Below are 17,969 nucleotides of genomic sequence, written 5' to 3'. Positions count from 1 at the left end.
GGGATAAAAAATAATAAAAAATAAAATAAAACGATTACCTCGGGTGAACCGACAGGTAATACCAACAAATATCTCACGAAAAAGATAAAACCGTGTCACCGACGAAGCAATATAAACTCACCAAAATTTTATTCCAAATCCTTGAATGGCGTAGAGTAGACACGCGCTGTCACAGCTTGTGAGGACGTAACTCGCTGCTCTTGTAAGCTGCACTTGACAGAGCGAATAATCACTCAATCAATACAACCTCAACCAGGCGAGAATGCGAAAGAGGTAGAGTGCTGAGCTACTATAGCTTTTACCCTCCAGGGCTTAGCATACGTCACGCCACGTGGTATATTTGTTGGTACACTTTGTTGGTATATTCTCTCGACCTATCTAGCTGGCGCTGCGATAATCCATAGTGTTTACACTGCCTCTGGCGGTCACTAAGAATGAAACAGAACTGTTTTTAACATTAATAATAACAAGTTTCTTGAGCACCAAATCAGCATAATAGAAGATTTCAGAAGGATCATTTTGCCATCACTTTGCTATCACAGGAATAAATGTTATTTATATGGAAATAATATTTATATTAAATTAGAGAAGTTTTAATGATATTTCCCAATATTACTGTTTTACTGTATTTTTGATCAAATAAATGCAGTTTTGGGGAGCGTAAAGACCCCGATATACTCAAGGCAATTTTCTTTTTAGTTGTTACTTTTTGTAAAACGAAGTTCAAAATACTTAACCAGCGATATACTGTTAGCAAACATCTGATACCGCCCCCACACTGCGGAGAGCGAAGTTTAGATGAATATGTAAATATGTGCTGTGTGCTTTCTTTTCAATAACAAAATAAACAAATAAAATTGATAAACCAGCAAGCATTTTTTATAATAAATCAAAAGAAAAGCATCTAATCATAGCAATGTGGATACATTTGCACAAGCTCAGCAATTCGGCACATGACAAGTTAAGTCACGCTATGTTTATTTATAACACTTTATACAATAGATTGCCTAATCAAGCAGCTTTACCTTATTAAACATGAAAAACGGTGTCAGTGTCTCATTTCATCTGAATAACAACTTAATTTTCTACTATAAAGCAGGTCTCTTGTGTGTTCATGTTTTAACTTGCGGACGTCTGACCTCGACAAACTGAACAGGAGAAATGAACGGGAAAATATTTTTATGTGAAAGAAGGCGGAGCCTCCGCACACACCTTCCTATTACGTAATCGCCACGGACCAATGGTAGAACAAAGGTGTTTACCACCCGTAGCAAATTTTTCCTCTTTGGCAAGCTGTTTTGAACTTCAAAAATTAACTCTAAACGAACTTAAGTTTTTTGCCTGATTTTGTTCGAAATTATGTCACATCAGTTCGTTCTTCGATTTCGCTTGAAGTATATCGGGGCCTTAAGAGACTTACAAAAACATCATCAAAAAATCTTACTTCTCTCAAACTTTTGAACATTAGTGTACATTACCAAATTTAAATCCTGTTTCTTTAGGGATAATTTTGTCCAATTCTGGTGTCCTTGTGGTTAGGAAATAAGTAGTAAAATAATTAAAAAGGAATTTATAATAAAAATTTGGACCATAAAATATGAATCAACAGGGCCTTGTTGTAAACATTTACAGTTCGGCTTTAAAAAGATTATTAGCTGTAGTAACAGGACAGCTTTGAGCTGGTGTGCTGCTGGTGACTAACAACAAACTCATGTACTGTGTTCATTTTTTTTTTTGTCCTTCCTTGTCATTCTTTGGTCATCCTAGTTTTATTTCGCTTCGCTTCAGCTATAATAAAGAGACATCCACTCTTGCATGGTGTGTTTGTGCACTTTGGGGGCAGAACAATGAAGAGAGGGGTTGTGTTGTTTGGGTTGATTTCAAATATTAACATTAGGGTTGGGTATCGTTTGAATTTGAACGATTTCAATTCCTTGTTTCGATTACGGTTCCTAACGATTCTCGATTCCGATTCTTTTAAGAGGCAGGGTCAAAAAAGTTTAGGATATTTTGAATGAGCTAGCTAACCAACGATCTTTCTGAAGGAAATAGTCTAACCTTCTCCATCAATTTTAATTCTATGAACTTTACTATGAATTTCTCACAGGGTTGTTTTCAACTACAATATAAATATCAAATCGATGAACCTGAATATAAATATTATAAATTATGAATATATTTTCACTGGGGTCAAGGCCGGCGCTATGGGCGGGCCTTAGAGGGCCGGGCCCGCCTAGAGAGCTCCTGTGCCCCCCCTCCATCCAATTTGCATTTAATAAATAATTTTAATAATAATAATTTACGTGCAGTATTTATATATTTAATGATGTGTATTGAAGTGCAATGTTTGACTCATAGGCTAATCTTATTAAAAAAAAACTCCCGGAAGTTTGACTGATTGTTTACAAAAAAGGGGTTTCCCGCTGAGCCGCTCTGACCGCAGCATCTCGGTAAAGTTATAGCGACGCGACGTGCTCGGTTTTGCCTATTCAGAAACGAATGGAAAGAGAAACTCATGAGATTCCAATCCCAAAAACGTCGACTTCAGCTGTATTAAGAACGTGAGTAGGCCAGTTGGTTTTATTACTCTTCGTAAGTTGCACCAGACGTGGTGTAAATTATGCATTTGACACTGATATGCAATATGTGTGTGAGTGTGTCGTAGTTGATTATGCATGGTTGATTTAATACTTAACTTAAGATTTGTGACTATTTGGCTGTTATTATAGGAAGTTGGCTTATAGCATGCTGTGTTCACGAAACAATGCAGACAAGGTTCATTGGTTAACATTAGTTAATGACTAACATGAACTAACCATGAGCGATACATTTGTTACTGTATTTGTTAATGTTAGTTAATAAAAATACAGCTGTTCATTGTTTGTTCATGTTAGTTCACAGCCTATAGGCTATAACTGTAACATGATATCTCATGATAGCCGAAATATGATTGGGCAATAGGCTAATTGTAGTTAGGATATTGAAATCGCTGTGAAACTGTTGTAGCTAGTGTTGCCACCCGTCCCGGTTTTTCCGGGATTGTTCTTCTTTTTAACAACCTGTCCCAGGAAATTTATAAACTCTCCCTGATATACAAAAGGCTCATAAGAATTATGATATACAAAAGGCTCAAAAAAATTTCAAAAGGCTATGTGAATATGTCCCGTTTTTCGAAAGGCTACGAAGAATATGTCCCGGTTTTCGAAAGTCTACGTGAATATACGTTCAAACAGCGCGCACGGCAGAGAGGTAGAGAGCGCGAGACCTTGCGTGCATGAAGCGCATGTAAGCACCCCCCCACACACACACAATTTATTTGTTTGTCATAATTAGGCCCCCCCAAGAATATTAAATGCCCGTCCATTGATTTGTTTCTGCCGCCGGCTCTGACTGGGGTACATTTTCCTCAAGAGAGCTTTATTTTTGAAAACCTCATGAAAACACATGAGTGTATGATGCTGCAGGTACTTAAACATGTTACCGTGCTCCCACTGATGGGCTAACCTAGTGCAGAATAGCAAATAAACAATAAGAAACAACTTGTATACCTTCGTCATCTGGCGAGGAGAGAGCAACCAGCGAAATAACCTGTGCTCCGAACGGCGTCGAGAGCACTTTTGGAACATATCCATCCCTTGGTTTGATGCTGCGTTCACACCAGACGTGAATAGAGCGGTTTCTTCTTCTGGTCGGCAGACTGTGAATCAAAACTAGGAATCGAAATTTAAACTTTTGAACGATACCGGGAAAATCGCAAAGCTAGTCCCGGTTCCAATCGATACTCGATACCCAAGCCTAATTAACATTGATTCTCAGAAGTCGTGTACTGCACCTTTAAAGGTGATATTGATTCATTTTAATTATAGAGGTCTCAATAATGTAATTCCCTTTAATAAGAGAAACACTTAACAGGAGCTAGGAGCTTCATAGCCTAAACATATAGCAGAAACATTTTGTCAGTTATAATTGGATCTGGTCTGAGAAAATAAAAAGAAAACCTGGCAGGGGACAAAGACCTGCAGTCTGAAGGCCAGCGTGTGTGTATTCAGCAGTGATGTATGTCTGATATTTGCAGAGCTTTCTATTAAGTATTCTATCCTCGTACACAATTTCATACTTTTTATTTTTTCTTCAGCAGTTTAAAAAAGTCTTCAGCCGAGCTTAAGAAGATTTTGACGAATGGACAGGTATAGTAGCCCTCTCTACACACTATACACTTTACTTCTGCATATCTTTTTTGATACACATATAATGCACCGTATCATCGGTACCAATCAGCCAGTGATGCTTCACTCATCCCATTTAATTTGTCACTTTAGATTCTCTGTGTGAATGTGCGAAAGCATCTATTGATTGCACATAACAGGCTGTTCACTGACACTTTCTCTGTGGTATGGTTTGGTTGAGATCTTTATCTTGAGTGTATAGAGCTGTTTCCTTTTGCTGCCCACCCCTCCTCCTTTCCCTGTCACCTCTTCTCCCCTCTCCACAGGCCCCTAGCTGACCAGTCTGTCAACTAAAGTGTGTCAGATAGACAATTAAGACAGTCACATCCCCTGTGACACCAGTAACATGCACAGTTAATAGAGCACTAGCATCCTCCCTCACACACACACACACGGTCTCTCTCTCTCTCTCTCTCTCTCTCTCTCTCTCTCTCTCTCTCTCTCTCTCTCTCTCTCTCTCTCTCTCTCTCTCTCTCTCACACACACACAATGTCTCTCTCCCACACTTCAGAATAATCAAATGTCCTGCGTTGGGCTCCTGTAGTCGGGGTGAGGCCTGTCAGCAGAGCATTGGCTTCACATCAGGTCCAGTTCACAAGGGGAAACACTTCCCCTACAATAACACAAAAAACACTGACTAACCAGTCGCATTAGCAATCACAAACAAATGACTTGGATTGGATTGTTAAGATGTATAGTAATGATATTATTATCATTATTTTTGTTAATGAAAAATGCTCCTGCTGTTATTAATAATAATAGTAATAATAACAACAGTAATTATTATAATGCTATAATTATTAAGAATAGTCCTTATTTAAATATAATGATATTATATTGTTATCGTTGTTTATGATGGTGATAATAATAATATTGCTTAAAAAACACTGAAAAGTAAATATCTTGTTTGCTTTTCTGCAGTTTTATAAAAGCAGAATGCTTCACATCAGATGTAACAATACCCTGTTATTGTGGTAGAAAGAGTAATTTATTACGAGCCATTAAATTATTAGAAAAATAACGATGGAACATCTTGGCTGTGCAATGTTTTTCTAATAATCCAAGTGCCCGGAGTCAATTATTCCGCTTATAATATATGATTGCCATGCCTCAAAACATTGTTCAGATGTTCCATTGCAAGACATTTTTTTTAGGTTTTTGTCATTAAACGCTTGTGTGTAGGATTAATTAATTAATTTAAATTTATTTTAGTGTCCTTGTTACATGTTACACGTTACTATAGTAATTACTCTAAATTGTGCGTAATTACAAACAGCTAACCCTAAAACAAACCCTTTTAACCCTAACCCTTGTAGGAAACTCAGAAGCGAAGACGAGAGACTCATTTGTATCTCCAGCAATAATCTTTGAGAACACAACCTGTGGGGAGCTGCAGTCATCAAGTCTAAAACTAAGGCAGTATACATTGTAGTTTATATAGATTTTAGGAAGCAGTGCTTAGAAATGGAGACAAAGCACTTGGCTGATGACCTTAAACAAAGTATGCAAATATAGTTTCCATTTATAGGAACCGGCCCCAGATTCTAGAGTGTTACCAGTCCTAATCCAATCAGCATAACTATTCAAAGAATGGGACAGGGGCTCCAAGAGCCATTAAAGACAAAGGGTGAGAGTCTCAGTAATCTGACTCATTTGACTTACAATAAAGAGAACAGGACTGGCAGGAACCTCTTGCTAAAATCTTTGTTGAACCGAATCATTCATGTGATGTCATCATCTTTACCTTAAATGTTAAATACAATGTACTTCTCCTTAGTTTATGTGATATTATGTAAGGATTTAAGATCAGCAGATCTTAGACCGATTCCTAAATGTGTAATCCCACACCCTACATGTAGTTAATTATTATTACTCAGTACTTAAATGTATAATTACATTGTAACACTGACACCTTAAAATAGTCTAAACCTAATTTGTCCGTAATATAATTTTAGAGCTAGTAACAGAGGCTTGAGCTATTGATATGCAGATTAATGCAGTTATTAGAGAGAGAGAGAGAGAGATTACGCTTGTGTTTATTACCAGTCTATGTCTCTCAACAGTGTTCGTCAGCAGAGTCTCTACTAATAGTAAAGCGTAAGTTTAATTGCTTCAAAAACAACGGCATTGCCACCTCGCTACTTAGAAAGGTCATGTATCTTTTCAGTCGCGAAAAGAATTGTGGTTCTGAACTCTATTTTGATGTCAATGATTGAGTGGGAGTTAATTTGTTGACTGGATGAATCGGTTCAAAGCTGAAAATCTGAAAATCCTCTGGCTGGAATTAGCAACTGCATTTACAGGTCAGGTCAGAAGATTACCAGATTGACCTTCCACAGCGTTTTTCTGCTTCATCATACTCGGAGATATTCTGACCCTTTGGAATCTGCAGCTGGTTGTTACAGAGCCCTTATGTTACGAAAACCCCATAGTGGTCCAACCATTTTCTTAACTGAAGGGGTTTGTTGCAACTGGGCTCTGATGTATAGACTTACTCACACTCACAGGCTGAAAACCTGAAGCTCTGAGGGTTAACATCCCTCAGCATGTATTTTATTCTTATATTCAAAGAAATCAAGAGGTTAAAATAAAGATGGAGGGCATTCTGGTGTGCATAAAACTGACTGCATGTTAAAACATACTGGTCCCTTTGGCCTCTTGGTGCCAGAAGGGCCTGTATTGTATTACCACTTTGACAGCTTTTATCAAAGTTGAACATGACAGCATAGGCAAACAAATCATCATTAAACTTCCTATCATTCTCCTAGCTGCTGTCGCCTTTTTATATATCAGACAGAAAATGTTGTATTGATCCTCCTTTTTTGTTGCTACTGAACTCCCAATGACCTTACAGTGGGATTTCTGAGTTTTTTAGGACCTTTTTTCCCCATTTTGTGTTGCTCTTACAAATAATCTTTTACCATAAACTTTTATATATGTCCCTCTCTTCCTTTCTTCCTTTCTTCCTTTCTTCCTTTCTTCCTTTCTTTCTTTCTTTCTTTCTTTCTTTCTTTCTTTCTTTCTTTCTTTCTTTTTTCCGTCCGTCCGTCCGTCTTTAACTCAACAGTTTATTTTACCATTTTACACATTTATTGAGCAAAAAAAAACAAAACTGCTGTATTGGCCATCCCATAGAGACATTTCTATGAATGCATGCATACACCTACTCGCACAAAGAAATGCACAGAAACACCTGATTCCATACACACTGACACATATACTGACTTACTTTTGAAGATTGTTTAAATAAAGTAGGGTTGAAGAATATTGCTCTCCTTGAATAAAAACAGTATCTAGAGGGGAATTTATTTCTCATTTTTTTTTATTTTCTTTTTGCTGTTTAGATACATGAACATGACCTCCAGTACCAGGAGCAGCTCGGCCATGGAAATGGTGGAACTGTTTACAAGTGAGTGCTGCTCTCGAGGTTTGAGATTTTAATTAGACCGATGTGATCAGCCTCTTCAAAACCTTTAGTACAATCTATAAGTTGTCTGTATTCATTTTCTGATTAGTTTTACATTCCTCATGTTTCCAGACATCCCTCAAAACCTTTTTAATAATATGATTCTTTAAATGTCTTGAGACGGCAGAGGACAGGATTGGAGGCCATTGTCTTACACACACAGTTTATTTTATTAATTTCTTGAACCGAGTGACCGTTGACAAGGGTCTGTGTGCTTTTGTGGATAACCCAAACACTTATTGTTCAACCGTTTTAAAAAAGCCAATACTGCAACCCAAACATAAATGCAGTCTGACAAGCTCAGCACTAAATGTGTTTGCCTAGAATATATTTTTTCCCCCTCAAACAAAAGAAAGTGCTGAATATTGCATTCATCTCCTAATTCAAACCATTTTCCCTTTTTTTCTCTTTAAATTATGGATTAGAAATACAGCTGGTCTGAACATAGACGTTTCCTTTTTAAGTCTGTATGGAACATCCATTAAAAATCAATGCAAACTTTGATCTCACATAGCAAAAAGGATGTGTAATGTGTTCTAAAAGACCATAATACCAGGAATGTTTGTTTTTATTTATTTATTTTTTGTTCACTGCATATTCATGATCTTTAAAGAAAGGAAACATTCACTGTTATTGTGTTTCCTGCTCAGACTGACAGCTGCAGTGCAGTACAGGTAGCGGGAGGTGAAATGTAATGTAATGTAATATAATCTCTGATGTGGCTTGTAGGGAAATTTAGGCCAGTGTCCCATCCATCTCCACAGCTGTCCTCGATCACCTCTACTGTGCTTGCTCATGTACACACACACTCTCCTTTATGCAAAACACACACCTTTGTGACCGTCAGACTGCATACAGGATGGTGCCAAGGGTATTTGCTTAAATTGCTTTTCTTAAGAATAAATAAAAAAAAATTTTTCTGTAAAGCTTTAACCTAACCTGTCCCCCTTGATGTTGTTACTGTGTTTTTAACCCCGCGTCTCTCTTACATATCCAAGAAAAGATTAAGTTAACCAAAAATTCTTATATTCATAGTTCTGAAAAATTATTTACATAGATCCAAAAATATACAAAAGTATTGATGTAGGAAAAAGTGCCACTTTCTACATTTTTCTTGACTAGGTTTTGTGCTCTCAGCACCCAATAATAGACCACTCAAAACACATTAGGGTCAGTACAAACCAAGCATAATTAGTGTAATCCTGGCCATATTGTTTTTCACCATGTATAGTTTTGTTCAATAAGGACATGTCAACCTTTCTATGCCACAATACCAAAATACTGTACAGTTTAATTGGACAGCTTGTGAAATCAACAAAAGATATGGATTTCTCCTCACTTTTATATATAAATATTTTGTATATATAAATTCACACACATGCATGCATACATTTAAGAAAAATGTGTTATTTATATATGTAAAATATTTATATTTATAATATAAATTATGTGTGTGTGTATATATATTATATATATATATATATATATATATATATATATATATATATATATATATATATAAACACTATATATATATATATATATATATATATATATATAAACAAACACTGTATATACATCCAAATATTTCTTACATATATACATGCATATGTGTGTATTTATATATACAAAATAATTATACACAGTACACACATATTATGTAAACACAAACTTTTATTTTGGATGCGATTTTAATCGCGATTAATCATTGCCCAACACTAATAAATATATATATATATATATATATATATATATATATATATATATATATATATATATATATATATATATATATATATATATATATATATATGTATGTATATATATATATATATTAGGGATGCTCCGATCAGGATTTTTGCAGCCGATACCGATAGCCGATTTCTTGTCATGGTGATCGCCCGATCCCGATACCGATGCTTAATATACTTAATATAAGACAAAGATAAATACAAACAAAATGGAGCAGTCTGATGCAGCCCACAAGGTTAAATTAAACATTGTCCAATAGTAAACTGTAAAGGACAACAAACATTTAATCACCTAAAATAGAGAAGTCTGATCTAACTTAAACCATGTCCAATACAAGTCTGAGCTGGACAAAAAATAAATAAATAAATAATTTAAACTCCTAAAAGAACAAATTGGAGTAGTTTGATGCTACTCATTAGAAGGGATGGGCATTTCAAGCAAAAATAATATTCGAAGATGGCTGGGTATTATTCGAAAATCGCACCCCTCCCCGTTATGCACGCACACATGCATGTATAGGCCACACACGAGAAAAGCGGAGTGTTCTGACGTTTAAATATAACTTAAAAAACGTAAATATTTCATATTTGTTTTATATAATATAATTTTCTTTTTTTAGTTTCATCTATGTTGATTATATGAAAAAGAACCCACATGAGATGGGTAAGATAGATCATAAGATGCCCAATATATCAGGAGACGAGTGGGTCAGACATGATTTCGACCACTTAAGTTTTGTTTTGTAGAAAGCCTTTCTTTAAAGTGAATTTCGTTTTGTAGAAATTGTATCTTAATTTCAATAAATGTTTCATCAAACAATTGGCTGGATTTAATAAATAAGAAGCGAAATATAGCAGACAATATAGGATACGGAGGCACCCGCGCGTGAACTGGAGCGCGTCTCATAAACGAACCGATCAACTCAGCGTATAAGATACTTTGCCTCACAGACCTGAGAACGTATAGAAAGCTTGAAATGCTTTAAAAAAAATTCAAATCGATAAGAAATGGGCTACTCTCTGCTTATGTAGGCTGATCCGTATGAAGTGTGCATTTCTCTCTATAGGCGCGTTCACTACATGCGAAGATGGCGTCAACATCGCCAACTGTATCTTTGCAGCCAGAAAACACTCGTTTATTAATAAACAATTCAAATGTACCATGCTGCTTAAACATTACTTTTGCCGGTTCTTTATTGCAAGCTTTATGCATGCGCTTGATATGCGGAATAGGCCTATGCAATAATACGATAACGCTCATTATGGTTTAGTATTTTCTCCCATATATATTTAAGTAATTAAATTAATATAATTATGCGATTAGACTAATGGCTTAAATGAAATACTACTAGTCAACTGGAAAAAAACTTTAGTCGTGCACGGGCAGCCCACTTTATTTCACATATTTCCTAACCAGCACGTCACTGCGGGCGTTCTGTGTGAGCGGCGCTGTGTGGACAGAGCGAGCGAAGCAACTCTTCAGAAAGGCGATGTCTCTGGAGGACAATTCTCCTCCACGTGAGATTACTTTGAAACAGACATGGCAAATAGCTCATTTTTTTCATTGTTTCTCGAAACATCATAGTAATTCCACACCGGCGATGACATGACTGCCAAATCCTTTAAGTCCCCACGCATCATGCACCTTCTCACGTTTTGACGTAATCAAATTGTGATCGGTTTGTGAGATCGGCCAAGTTTAGTGAGTACCGATCGAGTCATAAAATGTGAATATCGGCCGATACCGATCTCCGGCCGATCGATCGGAGCATCCCTAATATATATATATATATATATATATATATATATATATATATATATATATATATATATATATGTATGTATATATATATATATATATGTGTGTGTATATATATATATATATATATATGTGTGTGTATATATATATATATATATACATATATGAATATATATATATATATATATATATATATATATATATAGACAGAGAGATGTACAGTATCTCACGAAAGTGAGTAGTCAATGTGCTGCTTGTATAGCAGTATATATTTACTGGCCCCTGAAAATAACTCAACATTCAGCCTTTATTGTCAAAATAGCTGGCAACAAAAGTGAGTGCTCCCTAAGTGATAATACGCTGTACATCGTTTAACCATGCAAAGCCAAATGTCCTATTCATCATTTTCATATTTTTGTCCGCCTGACAGGACCATACAAATTTTTGTATCTTGTATTAGAGCAGTTAAAATGTGTGCTTTGAGTGCTGTGCCTCAGGTGCAGAAGCTGGCTTCAAAAAACAGACACATGAGTGCTACCAGCATTGCTTCAGAGGTTGCAGAAGCGGAAGGACAGCTTGTTAGTGCTCAGACCATACACCACACACACTGCAACAAGTCTGTTTGCATGTTCGTCGTCCCAGAAGGAAGCGCCAAGATGACAACTGCCTTGCTGAGGAAGCTGAAGGTGAAGGTGATGGAGTGGCCAAGTATGTCTCCAGACCTGAACCCTATTGAGCACCTGTGGGGCGTCCTCAAGCGGAAGGTGGAGAGGCACCATGTGTCTAACATCCGGCAGCTCCATGATGCCATTATGGAGGAGTGGAAGAGGATCCCAGCAACAACCTGTGCAGCTCTGGTGAACTCCGTGCCCAGGAGGATTAAGGCAGTGCTAGATAACAATGTTGCTCACACAAAATATTTACACTTTGGAGACAGTTTTGTCATGTTCACTTAGGGTGTACTAATTTTTTTTTTTGCCAGCTATTTTGGCAATAATGGCTGTATGTTGAGTTATTTTCAGAGGACAGTAAATATATACTGCTAAAAGCAGCACATTGACTACACTAAAATCTATCGAAGTTACATTTCTATAGTATTGTCCCTTGAGAGGGGTGCACTCACTTTTGTGAGATACTGTATATTATACACACACACTGCACCTGCACACCTCTCTTTATGGCTTTCTTTTCAGGTGAGGCGATCATCTGGTCATCTCAGGTTAGATGGCATTGAGAAAGAGATGGAGAGAACTGTCTGGTCCGCATTGGCCGCTGTAATCGAAACCTGTTTGTGTGGTTGCGTGCGTGTGTGTTCGTCTGCAAACGCACATGCATTCGATGGCTGTCTTCTAGAGGTCCATGAATACTGCATGACAGAGTTTTCATTACCTTGGGCTCTGGAGTGTAAATAACAAACAGAGAATAGGGACACATTTACGGGGGTCAGGACCACACGTCACTACGTCACCTCGCTCTGACCATGCGTCTGTCAGTCTTAAATCATCCCTGCATGACTACTCAGCAGGATCAAAGTTCAAGGAGTTTAGCTGAACTTTGTAAATGGGCTTCGTAGGATCCATTACTGTTCAGGATGTCCTGAAGCGACCATTAGGACAACATCATTGGTTGGGTTGGCAAACTTTGCATTAGTAAGCAGTAAGTAGTCATTTAGCAGATGCTTTTATCCAAATCAACTTATAGCGTACATATTACACAGACAATCCCTATAGAAAGACCTTAGTTTAAGTGTCTTGCTCAAGGGGACAATGGTGATGGCTTATGGCTCACTACATGCATGATGTGGAACTCGCAACTGTGGTCTGTCTTCCGATAATCAGGCCTGAGCTATACCCATCACTACCCGTTAAGCCAGACCACCTCTAACATGTGATATTGCTTGAGTTTGACTATTCAATTGATCAGAAAATACTAGAAAACTTTTCCCTGGTTTCCCAGACAATGCTTAAGCCTAGTCCAAACGTAAAATGCATTTTTGAGCTGTTTTAACTAAAAGCAACTTGCACTGTTATATCTTAAAATATGTCAGGGCAATTGTTTTGTCTCAAGATGCACATCAGTAATGTTTTTTTTTTCTACGGCATGTTTATAAAATCTACTTAAATGTCCTAATTGAACTAAGGCCTAATCCTGTCTTAATCTAAGCCCTGTCTGTGATACCAGGTCTTTAAGATGAAATTTTCCGTACATATTAATTTAATAATATGTGATCCCAATAAGCACATATTGGGTGTATAACTGGGCATCTCCGTATCTTGTATGTCTCAGAATCTTCCAAAGTGTAAAGTGTACCTGCAGAGTACTCTGAGGTGAGATGGGATCGAGTGTCGTCGCCCTAAATGAGGGAAGTTAGCCGTCGCGTCACTTAGAGCGACATTAATTAAAGGCTTGCTGGAGTTACGAGGTGTCTGGAGCTGTAACAAGATCAGCCATCTATTTCCCATAAATCACATGCACTGTCTCAAACACGAACCATTACAAATTTGTTTACTTCAAATGTATACGCGCCTATGTACGGAGCGTCATAAATCTTTTTCTTGTTCTCTTCTTTTTCTTTTTTTTTCTTTCGTGTTCATACACACCATAGAGTGTGCCTGTGTTGTTGAATCCACCCTCGTTTGGCAGCTGTCTGTTGTTATAGTATATTATCTGGTGGAATGGACCGTGTCGTGGGTTATTGTAACCCAAACCCTCTTCAGCACCTACTGCAGTAACCAGATCCACTGCTCGGAATGAGCAAGGATCATAATTAAATAATTGTGGCTTTGCCGTTAATTCGACCTGTAACAGGAGGCCTGTCTGGGAGAGCTCACGCTGAAACGGGAACGGAGCTGATAACGCTCCACAGCTCAGAATGTCTGAGGTTTCGCAGGTGACTGACTCAGGGTTGACCTCACCTGCATTTGACACTTAGGATGAGGACACCCCTCCTCGAGCTCTTTTTTGAAGCGATTAAGATGCTGATAATCTGTAAATAAATACAAATGTTTAAAAAGCACCTGAGTGTCTTTCTTAGTCATATAGATGTACATCTCAGGTGGCTGTGACTTAAAAAAAAAAACCTGAACATTGTTTCCATCCTTTAATGTCAGTTTAAATGCATTAGATAACAAATATTTAATAGATAGGTCATTTAAATATCTAATTGAAATTTATTTTATATATAAAACTTTGGGACCAATAAGATATTGTAATATTTTTTAAAGAAGTTTATTATGCTGCTCACCAAAATACAATAAAAACAGTAATATTGTGAAATATTTACCAAAAAAACAACAACTATTTTCTACCTGGATATATTTAAAAATGTGATTAATTCCTGGGATGGCAAGGCTGAATATTCAGCAGCCAATTCTCTATTCTTCCATGTCATATGATCACATGATAGCTCATTGTTTCTGCCTAAACAAATACATGATGTTAGCTAACTACTTGTTTTGTATTATCTTAGAACTGTACATATCTGACATATGGATAGCATCTGATAATCTTATAACAGATTACTCTAAATTGTTATGTAGAAACATGCATTTTCTGTAAATGTGCTTTGAAACCATATGTATTGAACGGAATTAAATTGATCGTTCAGAAGTTATGCTGATTTGGTCCTCAAGAAAAATTTCTTATCAATTTTGAAAACACTGTTTATTTTTTGTGGAAACTGATCTATTATTTGATGAATAGAAAGTTTAAAACAGCATTTATTTGAAGAACAAATCTTTTGTAACATTGTAAATGTCGTTTACTATCACTTTTGATCAATTTCATTGTCCTTGCTCTTTAAACAACAACAACAAAAATCTCACTGCACCCAAGCTTTTGAACATTAGTGTGTAATATATATATATATAAAAAAATTTCTTTAGTGCTTTTTTTGTTTATTAATATGTGCATTGTCATTAATCATAAATCGTTCCTTTTTTGACAGAGCATATCACATGCTTGGGAAGAGAATTGTAGCAGTGAAGGTAAGAACAATACAAATGCACAATACACTGATGCTCTTTACTAACCTAAATAACATTTTTGTAGATTGGATTTTGGCTTATTGTTCAGAATTACTTGGCTCACAGAAAACCGTGAAAACGTACCAAAGACCCAAAATATGATATTAAAACTCACATTCAACTAATGGATAAGAAAATCATTCAGCCAGTAAAAAAAAAGAAAAGCAGTGCAGAAGAGGTGAACTCGGGGAGCAAGACCTAGGTCTGTTACAGGTGGACTTTACTGCGGCAGGATGCAATGAATGAGTGCTGGAGATGTTAATAGTGCTCTGCTAATTGAAGAGCACAAAAGAGCAAATCAAGCACTCCTGCACGCGCTTCCACACTTAAGCATGTTTGAGACCCTGTGGCCCTCATACGACAGAGAGGCTCTTTCTTTTTCCATCTTAGCTGTTCTCTGTTCTGTCACTTCTTCCGTTCTTTTAATTTTATCCCTTTCCTCCCCCTCTCTCGTCATCCTCATTTACATCTGTTTAGTTATCCTCTCACTTCTCTTATGTCTAATCTCCTATCTGTCCTCCTTTCCTTTCATTTCTTCTGCTGTGTCTGCTCATCTTTCCGTCTGCGCACGGCCTGGGTTTGCTCGAGCAGGGCTATCTATTTGGCTAAGGCTGTAAGTGATCTCTGCTGAGCTTTAACTGTGTGGCCTTGCCTTACTGCCTTACCTGTAATCAATTATTTCAGTGGGAGGCTGATAATCTAGCCTTAACTAAAGAAGCATTTTAGCTAGTCGCTGCTTCATTACAAAAGTGGGAAAGCGAGAGAGCAAATGCCTTGGTTGCAACAAACACAACCGTTTGTAGTTCAAAACGTTTGTAATATTGGATGAAAATACAGCCTTGGAATATCTTTTTGCTATTTTAAATGGTAGACCATTGATTTTCCTGTCAGTACTGGTTGAAGAGAAAACTCTTCGAGCATGTTTCTCATGCATCCATTCTCAATCTCAAAGTGAGCTGAAATTGAAGTATTGATGCAGTTCATGTAAATGATTACAATCAGAAAAGTTGTATTTACCTGATTACACTGGTGGGCAAATAGTCTAGTATTGCATATGTGTGTTTTGATATCGTTTATTTCGCTTAAGAGTTCTGTTTGGATGTAAATGGGTTGTAAATAAGTGATTATTTAATAAACAGTTCAGAATGTTTAATTTGAGTGTGTTCATTCAAACGATGGCCTTGTGCTTGTATTCCAGGTTATTCCTCTCGACATCACGGTGGAGCTGCAGAAGCAAATCATGTCAGAGCTTGAGATCCTTTATAAGGTCTGAACCTTTTTTTCCCTGTGCTTGATTACTTAATCTGTATCTATATGATATTATTTTCAATGCAGTTCAGTCCTCCTTTCAGTGGATAAGAGCAGTGACCTAATTTCGAAATTTTGTGCGCTCCCGGTGTGATCAGCTACTTGAAATGCTGTATTTCCCCCTCAATTCCTCTATCATTTTGCCCTCTCTTCAGCACTCAAGTGTCGCTTTGTTAGTTTTCTGTCCTTGAAGATGTCTAAACTTTAGTGAGAGATGAATATAGCCTTGAGAGTTAAAAATAACGCATACATACTGTAAATAATTTGCTCTGTACTCCTCACTTTGTGTTTGATTAAGTTTGGAGTCCTTTTCCAGGTGGAAACCACATTCATTTAGAGCTGTGTGGGGTTTCGGCTTTCAGATTAGGTGTATTTGAGGTGTATGACTGTGATAAGTATGAAAGAAGTGTCATGAATTATTCAGGGATCAGTGCCTATGTAGTTTAGTCCATCTGCTCCAGTAACCTGCTCTGACAACAGCTGCTAGATAGACTTTAATTGATACTAATCACTCTTAGCAGCGACGAGCCAATCACATCGAATAATTAGCCAGTTCCACATATTGAATGAAATACTACAGTGTCATTAGCATCACATGGCTTACTATGAATAACTACAAACCAAATACTTAATGAAAACAATTAGTCTCATCTTTTCATCAGTGGTACATTTTTCTTATTAATAAAGTATCTTTGATAACCATCAGGTGAATCATGCAAAATAGTCAATAATCGGTTAGCCTAAAATTATAAATAAATGTTCTTTTCTTAACCATAAAGAAATGTTTATATCACTGCATTGCCATAAACTAGCACAGATTCCTCATTCTATAAATGATCATACACTACCATTCCAACGTTTGGGTTCAGTAATATATATATTTTTTAGGAAATAAATACATCTATTCTGCAAGGACACATTAAATTGATCACAAGTGACAGAAAAGGCAATTATGATGTTTTAGAATATTTCTATTTCAAATAAATGCTTTTCTATTTCTTGATGCCTAAAACATGTATTACAGTTTCCACAAAAATATTAAGCATCTGTTTTCAACATTCATATCAATAATAAACGTTTATGTTTATTATATATTAGAACAGGAACTTTAAATGGGAATAATAATTCACATTGGTACTGTTTTTACTGTGCTTTTGATGAAATAAATGTAGCCTTGGTCAGCATCTTTCAAAAACTTAAAAAATATTGACTTTTGAAGAAGCCAAACTTTTGAACGGTAGTGTACATTTGTGATAAAGTTAGTGATAGTGTTAGTGAGTTAGTGATTTGTGATAGTGCTGATATATTTGATTGTGTTGTTTACAGTGTGATTCTCCGTACATCATAAAGTTCTACAGTGCTTTCTTTGTGGAGAACAGAATATCAATATGCACTGAGTTTATGGATGGTGAGTCTCATCTGTTTTGACATTGT

The 17,969-nt window shown here is 36.6% G+C and overlaps 1 protein-coding gene across 3 annotated transcripts in view; it reads left to right on the top strand.

Moving 5' to 3' along the window:
* The window catches only part of map2k5 (mitogen-activated protein kinase kinase 5), a 69,926-nt gene that overhangs the window by 16,484 nt on the left and 35,473 nt on the right, over positions 1-17,969 (top strand). For 2 of the 3 annotated variants that reach the window (XM_077228750.1, XM_077228752.1), the window contains exons 7-11: positions 4,136-4,187; positions 7,571-7,635; positions 15,149-15,188; positions 16,426-16,494; positions 17,862-17,943. In XM_077228750.1, the coding sequence (XP_077084865.1) occupies positions 4,136-4,187; positions 7,571-7,635; positions 15,149-15,188; positions 16,426-16,494; positions 17,862-17,943 (308 nt within the window). The remainder of the gene's footprint in view (positions 1-4,135; positions 4,188-7,570; positions 7,636-15,148; positions 15,189-16,425; positions 16,495-17,861; positions 17,944-17,969) is intronic. The other variant, XM_077228751.1, reaches the window with a different exon arrangement.

This window comes from Siphateles boraxobius, unplaced genomic scaffold (assembly GCF_051911475.1).
Source record: "Siphateles boraxobius isolate OS27281-9 unplaced genomic scaffold, OSU_SipBor_1 130, whole genome shotgun sequence".
NCBI classification, from domain to species: domain Eukaryota; kingdom Metazoa; phylum Chordata; class Actinopteri; order Cypriniformes; family Leuciscidae; genus Siphateles; species Siphateles boraxobius.
This window is presented reverse-complemented; position numbering and strand designations above follow the sequence as displayed.